This window comes from Ammospiza caudacuta, chromosome 2, assembly GCF_027887145.1.
Source record: "Ammospiza caudacuta isolate bAmmCau1 chromosome 2, bAmmCau1.pri, whole genome shotgun sequence".
In the NCBI taxonomy this organism is placed as follows: domain Eukaryota; kingdom Metazoa; phylum Chordata; class Aves; order Passeriformes; family Passerellidae; genus Ammospiza; species Ammospiza caudacuta.
In genome coordinates, this window is record NC_080594.1 from 106394665 (window position 1) to 106406932 (window position 12268).

At 36.4% G+C, this 12268-nt stretch overlaps 1 protein-coding gene across 5 annotated transcripts in view; it reads left to right on the forward strand.

Moving 5' to 3' along the window:
- The window catches only part of CNKSR2 (connector enhancer of kinase suppressor of Ras 2), a 205900-nt gene that overhangs the window by 54757 nt on the left and 138875 nt on the right, over window positions 1-12268 (forward strand). For all 5 annotated transcript variants that reach the window (XM_058800636.1, XM_058800632.1, XM_058800633.1 and 2 more), the window contains exon 4: window positions 4577-4664. In XM_058800636.1, the coding sequence (XP_058656619.1) occupies window positions 4577-4664 (88 nt within the window). The remainder of the gene's footprint in view (window positions 1-4576; window positions 4665-12268) is intronic.

Here is a 12268-nt window from a genome sequence, read left to right on the forward strand (position 1 = left end):
GTTTTAAACCGCTCACAGTGTTTATTGTTATAAAATATCTCAGTACTACAACTAATGGTGAAATAGGATGAATTTTTGGTTTGGGTTATGGTTTTACTAACAGCAGTCTGAATTTGTCCAAATTGCAACTTTTTAAAATGAAAATTGTTATTTCTATGTATTATTTCCCCTTAATGTTATATGAAGAAGACAGATGAGGAGGCTAAAGCGTATGAGGACAAAAAAGTTGATAATGTAGAAGTACTGAGGGTATGCATCTCCTTTGCAAGTTTTTAATTGTTTTTGAAGGATTTTTCTTCATGTGGAATCAGTAGTCGTGACTATTAATAGCTGTTGAATTGTATTATTTTCTAATTCTGTGATGGAATTAGCTGTGCTATGTTAATGTGGCTGTTTTTTCTAATAGTCCTTCAGGGTGGTTTCATGAATGAATGTTTAATAAGATAACTTATTTTTTCATTCTGAAAGATGCTGATGCTGCTAAAAATGCTAATTAGGTCTCAATTCATAAAAGTGTACACATATGCATGTGTGTTGCAGCCTACATTACATGTGTATAAACAAAGTCACATTTCAGAGCTGTTAGATTATTTATGTCCAACACTGGTTTTAAAAAGTGTGTAAAGAACCTGTCGCCTTTTCATGCCTTATCTTAGGAAAAGCTTACATACTATATAGATCAGGGCATTGAAGTTGATGGACTTTAGTGTTAATAAAAAAAAAAAAAGTAAGCATCAGTGTTTTTTCCCTGTGGATGAGGTGTTTCAAGGCTCTTCATCTTACCCTGGTGTATCATAAGGTAAAGGTTCACAATGTGGGTTTGCACAGTGACAAAATATCATGGTTCCCACTTTTTCAGCTGTATTCATGATCACAAAATATCTATGAACTTAATTATCCTTGAAACCCATTACCCACTCATTTGTGAAAGTGGTTTGAAAATGACTAATGGCCTCAAGTGTTGGAAAGGAGAAGGATGGAGAAAATGGGAGGCTTAAGGCAAAAAATACGATGTGTTTGCAAAAGCATTCACGTGATTGTGTAAATTTATTTTCCTTAAGATATCAGTTAAAGAAGGGTTAGAGAAATAATGAAAATGGGAAACCAACAGAGGTTTGGAAGAGGAAATGTGGAAAGGGCATGTGGTAGGCATGCTGTGGAGCTACAAAAGTGTTTTCATGTGCGTGTTGTAAGGAAATCACAATTTTGAAGGAAGAACAAACAAATTACATGAGAAACAGTAAAAAAATCTTCCACAAAGAGGGAAATGTGTGTTGGAAATATCTTGGAAATGCCTGTGAGAGGTGAGACAATGAGACACAGATCAATGTTACAGCAGGAAGTGAGACAACATGTGGCCCCAGAACAAGGCAGTTCTTTACTTCCTGTTTTAATTTAAAAGCACCAAATTGGACAGTACAGGTGTTGAAAATTGCAAGTTTTTCTCAGGGAATTTTCTTCACTGTAGTTGTATGAGGCTCCTCAGACCTGAAGGTCCTAGAGTCTGTGAAAAATGTGGCTTTGAAAGAAAAGCATAGAAGCATTGCAAGTGATGGAAGTGACTTTGCCAAGCCAAGGATATATTATTTTTTTTTAAGTAGAGAGAAGTTGTCTAATTAAACAGGGAATTTCTTACACCTGGTGCAGGTCTCAAGGAAGAAAGTGTTTTAGCAGCCATCTGAAGTTATACTATATGTAGGCTTTATTTGCATTTATACAAGTTGATTCATCTATTCACAGTCAATAATATTGTGCAGTATTAAAATTGTAAGCAATGGGTATATCACCAATGAAGAGGTTTTTTTTTTTTTGTCAGATTTTTCACTGTGTCTCATGTGAAATCTAGTTGGTGATACTACAGTGAAGTTTCTGTTGCTATTTTTTTTTGCAACTGCTGGCGTGTTGTTACACTGAATCTTGCTGGACTTTGGCAACTGAAGTTGAGGCTTGGGATGGAATCCCAAAATACATTTCCTTTGGAGGCACATATTTAGAGAGGTCTTTCCCATTTATCCAGCTGCTTGTGTAGAAGTGGCTGTGTAATTGTGCATGTAGATTGCCTCCAGGGATGGGGTCTGAACTGGAGATGGGGAGAAAATACCCCAGAGAGGCATCTGCAGAAATTGACGCAAGGGAGTTGGTTTAAAAGCTGCAGAGACTTCCAGAGGAGGCAATTGGAGGATCCCTTTGGTTTTCTGCAGAAGCAGAGTTTATTTAAACTATGAATCTGCCTCCTTATCTTTTTAAGTTGTGAAGCACTTCTCAAAATCTTACATCTTAGTTGTTGATTTGTAGTAGTCTTCTCCCGCTGACACCCTTGCTGCCTGCTTGACATGCTGCTGCCAGTAAGTCTTCACTGGGATAACTTAAATGTAACTAAAATGAGTAATATCTCAGTCCCTTTGCCTGCTCTTTAAAGTCAACAAAGTTTATTTGGGGCATTTCTAATGATTTTCACTCAGAGTAATGATGGTAAAAAATACTCTTATTTTTCTCATGAACCGTGAAACCAAACTAAATTACAAAAGTATGAGGGAGGATGATGTGGTATTAGAAGCCAAAGCCTACTGTGTGATTTTGTTTAGAGAAATGCTGGAGGCTGTGAAATGTCAAATAGATTCCAGTTGTGTAATTTCAGGATCAAATTGTATTAACACCCATACTTAAAGTAAAATAATACCATTTGCTAGTTTGATTCCATTCATCTTCAATAAAAGTAAGTTCCTAAATGAGCATGACCTTTTTAAATCAAGGTTTCAGGTAGATTTCAGAACCTCAGTAGTTACAATTATGGAAGGAAAAATCGGTGGTTTTGTACATCTTGACTAATGTACTTCTTCAAACACAATCATCACAGAATCACAGAATCCCAAGTTAGAATGCACCCATTGTGATCATGGAGTCCATCTCCTGGCTCTGACAATGACTCCATGTGCCTGAAAGCATTGCCCAAATACTTCTTGAGCTCAGTTGTGGTTCATAACCAAGCAGTTCAGTTACCTTGTTACCTTTCATCCTTTAATATGCTCATATATGTCCTAAACTTCAGAAATAATCTCTGGGTCTGCCTGTGGGTTGGCCTGCTCTAGTGTGTCCCTACTGTGTGGTTGTCATTTGCTGCAGAAAACTTGGACTCGGAATTGTGAGTGTACGTCTATGTCCAGTGACTTTCATAAGGCACCTTTTGGAACTTACCTTAGCTTCCAGTGTCTGTACTTCCATTTTAAAGGAATGTACTGGTTTCCTCTCTAGAAAATAAAGGCAGAAAGTGGATGTCATTGTGTGATGTATTATATAAAATTGAAGCTGGTTGACTTAATTAAGCACCTCAGAGTTAATTCTGTCTTATGTACCATCAGGGCTGGATTGAGAGCCCTAGAGAAGAAAGAGAGCATGAGATGAAACCATCAGAGATAGTGGAGTTCACATGGGGTTATTAATGGACAATTCCAAATCTGCCCACACTAAAATTTCAGTAATTCTGTGTTTAGAATTAATGTAATTTAGAAATCTGTTAGTACCAGTAGAAACAGAGTATTTACAGCTATCACTGGCACTTGCTTATAGCAAAGTTCTTTGTACTGGAAATATCTTTAGGCTTAAATAAGGAAGGCATAATACCAAGCAGTGCTGTAAAACTCTTCAAGGTAGATGCAACTGTATGCGAAGTGATGAAAGAAGCCAGTTGGGGAAGGTATCAGTCACCCATCCTGATATAAAGACAACCTCACTACCACCTGGTTTTTTGTGTGTTTTAAATGTTTAAGCAGGTATATTGGAGACAAATCCTATCTTTGTGATGCTAATAATGCCCATAAAATCCTAATAAAGTCAAGCTCTTGACTCCTCTTAGAGAAAATAACAGTCCTGCCTAGTGTTTGGCTACTTTGAATAAAGAATGAGTCACATATATGAGCTTACAGTTTGAGAGGCTTGAGGAACACAAATCAGATGACTGCCAGCTTCACTAACCAAATATATTTTAGCAGTGCCTCTAGAAGGCAGGCAAGCTTCCAGGTAGTCAAGCATTTTAAATATCCTGATATAAAATTTTTAAAGGCTAGGACACATGTAGGTAAGGTCTGTGAATGTTGGATTACTCTGTTCATTTCACTAAGCAGTTCTGACTGTAGCACAGTGTGTGAGAATGTTGAGTTGTGCTTCCAGTTTAGACTTTGCAGCCACTTCTCAGCATTCATTGATGCATCTCTGGCTTTAAATGCTGTTTCCCCCTCTAGATTCTACCTATTCCAAGTCCCTTTACTACTTCTCCCAGATATTAGATCAAATCCCAAGAATCCCAGTGAATCAGCCAAAAGCTTCTCTGATCTCATTCACATCTGGACACTGTTCATATCACAGGAGGAAGTAGTGCCTCTGGCTGTCTTTATAAGGGTATTCCCAAACCAATGCAGAAGGCCAGCTGGGCTTCTTCTGGGGGAGTAAAGGTAGTCCAGAAGTAAACTGTTAGGAATAATGCTTTTATAAATGGAATTTCTGAAAGAGGAACTTAAAACTGCAGGTGGATATCTGGTAGTGCTATTCAACTTTTTTCTTTTTTTTCTTCTTTTTTTAGATCACCTTTTGCTGCTGTCACAGATTACTCAGTTACAAGAAATAATGTCATACAACTCTGTCTGGAACTAACAACAATAGTACAACAGGTATGAGACAGTTTGCTTAGCAGTTTATTTTTTTCTTAACTGTAAATGGCTATTACATTTTTCCCCACAATTTTGTTTAACACTGGCTATATCATTGTCCAATCAAAATAAGGGAATACTAGTATTTAGTAAATGCTTTTTTAAAATTCTATTTTCTGGTTTTATAGTACTAGTTTCTGTTCTGTGTATATGGCTCTGCATATCTCATCACTAATATTTATCTTGGGTTTTCTAGTATAATATAATCACTGTAAAATGAGGTAACTACCTGATAATTTGCATCTTTAATTTCTTATATTTTGTCTTTCAATTTTAATTACCTGTCTGATTCAAATGATATATATTTATTGAACTTTAGTAATCCTTTCTTTCCTAAGGTTTGTATCATCTAGACAGCTGTTGAAACATGTTGCCATGGGGCAGTTAGACTATTTTGATTATATTTTTGTACATCCTACCTTCAAGAAATTCAGAAGTAGTTACTGAGAAGTAACTTGCTTAATGAGTTTCACTGGGGAATGCAAACCTGGGAACCTTCCCTACCCTTCTGTCTGTGGGTTAGGTCTGTCTCTTGTTCTGCTGTCTGTTGTTCTGCTGAACTGTATGGTCTCTGCTGCCAGGCAGAAGTCTGAGGGATGGTTTGCACTTGAGAAGTTAGAGTGGAGAAAAAGGGAGAAAGTGTGCTAGGCAGTAGGAGCACTGAGGACACTTTCTGGTTTTCACAAGCATCACACCAAACTAAGAAAAACTAAACTTCTGACTTAGCTGTCCAGACTGGTCATTTTCCGCTGTCCATCACTGTCTTTAGATAGTTTTTAGGTGAGGGAAGGAGGACCTGATCAATTTTCCCTATTAATGAGAAAGTGGGTAAAGTAGCAACCACAGCAGTATTTCCCAGGAATTAGGTCATTATCAATTCTTCTGAAAAATTCATCCCTATCCATCATACTGCTAATTCACTGTGGTATAGGTTGTTATTTCTCTAGGTATATTTTTCAGTGTGGATGATAATAAATGTTACTATTTAATACCTTTGGAGAACAGCATTTTTACCTTCTCCAAAAATGACATAGTTCTGCAATCAGAAAGCGGTTCATGAATCCATACTTTGAAGTCAAAAGGAGCATTTATGTGCCTAAATCTAAGCATCTACTGAAATTGAATTGGGCTATATTCAGAAGAACAATAATGAAAAATTCCATTAGTGGTCTCAAACATGTGTTTTGTGCTCAACTTAAATGCATTCCAATGGTGCATTTCAAAATGTCCTAGCTGCTGTTTTTTTAATGTGCTCACTGAACACACTGATTCTTCATTGTGCTTTCTTTTGGATGTAAATTAAATCTTTCAATATCACGTGGGTTTTCTGTCTCAGAGTCTTGTTTTCTTTTATATGCAAAGCATTTTATAGTACCTTACTAGCTTAGGGGTTTTTTATAAAAAATCTACAGAAAAACTGTTGCAGTTTTTCTTTTTAACAGCAGAGAACAGTTTCTTACAATGCTTAAAGGTTTATAAAAGGTATACAGTCTGTACATTTTTAATACCTTTGAACTTTTTTAAGACTTTTGTAAAATTTAAAAACAGAACTTCAGTAGCTGAGTTCCATTAGGAACTTTTGGTGTTGATTAATTTATAGTCAATGTTTAGATTTATTAACCAAAACAAAAAAATCCAATTCTGTAGTCAATATGAAGAATAAAAAGCACTAAACTTAAAGTGGCTTGCTTGAATTATTTTGCACATTTTGAAGGCAATTGTAATACTGTGTTTCTTCATAGAGTTAAATTATATTGGGCATCTCCCTCATTATCAAAGCTAAGCAGATAATGAATTAAAACGACAGTATTGCATCACTCTTATAAGGATAAAGTCTAAGAAAACCTAATGAGTGTCTATGTTTTAACTTATAAATAATTAGAAAAGCTGGAGTTATAGACAGATTTTGGTATAAAATGTGAGAAGACACATGCTTTGTTTTAACTATCAGGTTTTCTATGTGTGTTGCACATTGCCCAAGACCTGACAGGCCAGTGTGCAGTGGATATTTGCCAGTGAGAGCCGGCCCCTCAGACCACTGCAAGTTATCACTGTAGCCTGCACTAATCATCTGCTTCTATGCAGCTGCTTTATTTTGGCTGAGGTATTTTTTCCTCCCCCTTAGGATTTTAGGATATTGTTTCACAGCCTCTTCCTGCAGGTTTTGACTCCTAATACTGTCCTCCTTGCTGATGGCTTCTCTAATTCAGGGCTTGCATTCTTGTTCATTTTTGTAAGAAACTTTCCTTGCAGAAAAACTAGAGGGGATAAAAAAGAATTTAAAAAACAAATCCATGAGACTGTTATTATTTTTTGCTACCATTTCCTTGCGTTCTCTCTCCTACACATATCTGTCTCTCAGTAGGAATTGAAGGCTGAGCATTATCTGTACTTTCTGTTTCCTTTGCTATGCATAAAGAAGGCATAGATCCTGTACCATCAAGTTCTTTCTTGATAGAACAGGATAGATGTCAAAGGGCTATGGTTGTGTGTATGGGAGATTGCTTTGGGTTGTCTTTGTTTGCCTTAGGTTCATTCATGAATTTAGATTTGTGTTGACAGAATTACTCCAGTCACAAATGTGTGTCAGGAAGAACATGAGAGCCTGTTCTTGATGGTGTTCATGGAAATCTTGCTGTTGACTTAGATAGCTGGGTTATTCAGCTTCAGTGGGAGCCAAGAACTGGTTGGTCCTTTTGAGTGTGCTCATTTTGGTTTAGAAGGTAGCAGTAGCTAGACCGATAACTGTAGGGAACAGCAGATTTCTTGCTTTCTTTGGGAATCTGTAGATAGCTTTTATTTTTATTCTCAATGCTCTTATTCCTCAGAAATTCATTAAGGTTTCACTAAAGAAGTTTTCTTCTTTAAAATTGAAGCCCTGGAAATCTTGGGAATATCTGAAAAGTCTAATTTTATATTGACTTTGTAAGTTAACAGACAGTAAAGAAAATTTTGCTGCTGAACACACTATTTCTTTTGCTGCTCTTTAATAGTGATCATTAGTAGCCCTCATCACATGTTTTTTACTTTCCTTAATCAGCTTTCACAATGATTTGCGGTGTTTATTTCATTTTCAAACCACTCATGTTTATCTTGCAGCTTTAGTGTCTGGTGGGATTTACTCAGGAGTATGCTGCAGTAGGAGCATAGCTGTAGGCCTGTAAATGCTCCTTTAGAAAAGCTTCAGTGCACTTTATTCTCTGCCTAAAGACCTCTTTGAAGAGCTGTGGTGGAAGCAATGCTGTGTAACTGGGGTGGAGATGGAGAGCAGTCACTTGGCTGGCATGGATCTGCCTTGCATTGTTGCACAGAGCACACTTCTGTCATCAGCTGTCACAGCAACTTCTGGAGGTCACCTCAGATTTTGGATGACACAGGGTGAGAACCTGAGTGATGCAATTTGGGAAGTGGCAGCCAGGATAGAAGATAGCAAAGAGAGACCAAGATAATCCTACACAAATGCACTGTCTGGACTTTATGGGCACCTGTGATTTTGGGCTAAGAGCTGTGCTATAGAGCACACAGAAGTGCTCTGTGCACTGCTTTAGCTGAGAGGTTTGGAACTTTTTTCCCATTTAAAGGCATTTGAGATATAAAAGAGAAAGGATCCATATATTCCTTGCCCAATGGATGCACTTCCCATCCCATGGGATGTTTTTGTTGGGCTTTTAGCCATGGCTGTTTCTCAGATAAAAGATGTTGAAAAGGATCACAAATTATTTCTTGGAAAATGCACTATTTTTTATGTCATTGTGGGGTTTGTAATCACACGGCTGTAAACTCAAAAGAGAAATGTTTCAAGTGTTAAGTTTCACTGAGAAATGTCAGTAGAGGCTTGTTTTCCAGTTAAAAGGATAAAATGGAAATTTACCTTCCTAGCTCCCCTGCTCTGACTCAGAATTCAAATGCAGTGATATAAAGTGGTTCTATTCATTTGCTAAGGACAGTATCAAAATCATGAATGAAGAAGAATAATTAATGTCCTGAGTGCCAGTCTTAGAAATTATCTCTCATCTTTTCCATCACAATTCCTCACTTTTGTTTTTAAGTCCTAATTATTAAGGACTTTAAGGACTCACAAAATATAGCTTAAAATTTTAAAATTTCAGGTCATATCAAATTGTTAATTATCTCAGGTATCTTTAGTTAATAAAATGGTTTTAATAGTTTAGTGGTGTGAAGCTGTGATTGGATCATCATTGAAGCTGCTTTGGGCCTCCAGATTGTAGGGATTTTCAAAGCCACGTGTGTTTGCTGGAGACAGTTGCATATTAAATTTTAAAGTTTTTTATTTACATTTTTAGCATTATTCATTCCACCCCAACTTTATTACCAAATGTTTGCATAAAAAATTGTTAGCCTGCTGTGGTAATAATCATTTCCTTCCCATCTATTTAGGTAAAAATACTGCATGATGAGGAGGCCACATTCTTGAAGTTTCCTATTTATATGCATAGCACTCTGTTTATACAGTGTATATATTTGTTGTTTATACAAAACTGCCCCATATTTGTTAAGTGTTCAAGTGAGGGGGGAGTGTACAAATAGGTAGCTAGATAGATGTGGGAGAAAGTTATAACTAAATAGCTCCCCTTGAAAACAATTCACAGGCAATATCTGCCTATGTATATAAAATCAAAAGGGTATTCATATGAGAGTATTATAACTCATTGTCAGTAATGCTGACAGGAATTCACTTATCTTGTATCCTTCATGTGCTGCTCTTATGCAAGATTTTCTGTTCTATAGGTTTCAAAGCACCTCTCAGTAGTGGTGTTTCAGGATACATACTGATCTGTGCAGTTATTCTCTTCACTTTTGAAAGTTAATGTGTATTGCATATAATGTATGTATAGTCAAAAATAGAAACTAAAGGATTGTGGGAAGCATGAAACTGTTGTTTGTTTACAAGAAGCTATATCAAAGTATTTAAATGTATGCTCAGATATGCTCTTTAGCAATGTTTTTCTCTTTTTCGTAGTAAAGTAGCTTATTTCTTTTAAAGCACACTTTTATGGAAAATTTCAGATGTAATTTAATGTAATGTAAAAAGTGCCTGAGGTACTTAGCATTGATGCCTTTTTCTGATTCTGGTAGTGTGTTTCTGCTATTTGATTATACAGGTTTTTTTCCCCTTGAAATGGTTTACTTGTATATATATTCTCTTTTGATGTAAATTTTGAAGTGCTTTTTGAAATGGAATTGGGCATGGAATAACTGAAAGATTAAAAAGTCAATAATAGTCTATTGGGATGAACCTCTACTAGAGCTAATTTGATGACTCATTAGTTGTCCTTCAGATAGGTGCCGTAAAGAGGTATGGGGTTTTCTTCCTAAAGTTGTGTACTGCTGTATATGTCTGTGATGTGACATTTTCAAAGTAGCTTATGAAGCTGCCACCCTGTAAAGGTGAATTTGTTTTCTTTTCCCTTCTCAGAGAAAGTAATTTTCTTTTCCTAGGGGATAGAAGGAAAAAAAAAGAAAACCAAAACCCACCAAAATACTCGATTGCTTAATAGGTAAAAAACTTAGTGCCCAGAAAGCAAAAATGAGTTGGTATTGACTTGTTTTGTTATTTTTAGGCTTTTTTTGTTTTTTGTTTACTTGCTTTTCTTCCGGATTAATGATTGACAGTATCTGAACATGGGGAAGAGTGAAACACAAAGCAGAATATTTTGTGAAAAAAGAGTATTCTTTTTCACAGGGCATGTGTTGGTAAACCAATGCAGCTGTTAAATTTTTCTAAGAAATGGAGGTTGAGTGAGTCAGGGTGACAGTGAAGGAGTCAGAGACTATGGAACCACATGCAGAAAGTTGCAGAAAAGTTGGTGAAAACTTAGGTAAAGTGTAGATAGGAGAGAAAATGTGGTTTTGTATCTCATGTTTCCTTTAAACAAAAGCTTTCTTTACAAGGCTGATGTGGGCCCTGTGTCTGTGCACACTGAGTGCCATCACAGTCTCCATCTGAGTGAGGCACGCAGGATATGCCACTCTTACTGCGTAATTCTTTATACATGGCAACTTCCATGATTAATGTGTGGTGTTGCAGTAGATGTGAAGCCTGAGATTCTGCATTTATTACTTTGGACACTGATCTCCTTTCCCAGGGCCAGAGCACTCTCTGTAACCAGGTACACTGAAGCACATTCCAGTTCAGTACAGTGAGTTACAGAAACCATGTGTTGCCAAGGAGCCAGTATAGTGTCTGTCTTCATTTCAGGACTATGAATGTGTTTGTTTGCTTAAATCCATTACAAATACATACATTTGAGATGATCCAATATGAAACATTGAAGTTGTAGCCGAGTCTGGAATGCTCTCTACCTAAATATTAGTACTTTTTTTCAGTTCAAATAATTTGATTTTTTCTATTGGCAAAATAACCACCTATAAAAATATAAAATATGCAATATTTTGCTGCAGTTGTATTTTTAAAACTGGGATTATTTACCATGACACTATTGGAAGAAAAGCAGAACTGAAAAATTAAGAAGTTATTTACCTCTAAATTGTCTTGGAAGTGACATTGAAAATTTAAGAACTGTGCAATACATTGTGCTACAAGCTCTGTTTTGCATGCCAATATAAAACAGTTTTGGATGCATGAGGCTTATTTAGAGGTGTGGGAAGTGTTTTGAGTTTGTTTTTTTTTTTCCTTTGGATGTACAATTTTTTTTCTCAGTTCCTATCTCTCATCTGTTAATAGTTTCAGTGGATTTTTTTTTTTGCCTCTGAGAATGTCACCAAGTAGAGAAATCATCTGAGCAGCTGAAATTTGACTTAGGCCATGTAAGCACTTGGATTCTGAAGGATATATGAGCAAGTATCAGTGATTTTACTGGGTGCTAAAATACTGGCTGTGGCTTCTGACTGAATGGTGTGCTGGCTCATTTTAGAAAAAAGGAAGAGGTGTAACTCTCTACATGCAAAGTAAGAATTAATATGTGACCAGATCCCTAAGGAAAGCAATATGATGTCTTTTACAGAAAGGAGAAATAACTGGAAATGGAAAATTACTTCAGAAAGATACAATAAAAGAGCTTAGTGTACCTATTGCATCTCTCTTAATCCAGCAAGCAATTTTTCCCAGTAGTTGCTTGGTCTGTGGGTGATTTATGTAAGTTGTATTAAATTTCTACATGAAGTATTCTGTTACTATGGTGATAGGTACCACTCCACACAGATTGTTTAAATAAAATTAAAGCAATTCTTTGTACTCAGTAAGCTGAGTAATTGCTATTAGTTTGTACACAGGGGTTATGAACTTAGAGTACTGCAGGTTTATTGCATTTTTAGGGAAAGGCTCTAGACTTCTAGAAGCATGTGTGTAGGTTGCATAAGAGATGTCCTTTTTTATAGCATTTATTTAGTAGGTTGCATTGTATTTTCCTAATAGAGATTTTTTCCTTCTCCTCTTACTGTGATGCCTGCTCACCATTCTGCTTTTCCCCACCTCTCTCAGTTCATATGCACATTTCCAGTGGGCAAGGACAAAGTGGGTCCTGCAGGTTCAGATGAGTTTACTGGCATTAGTGTGGAGGGGAAGGGAATTAATTCTAATAGAA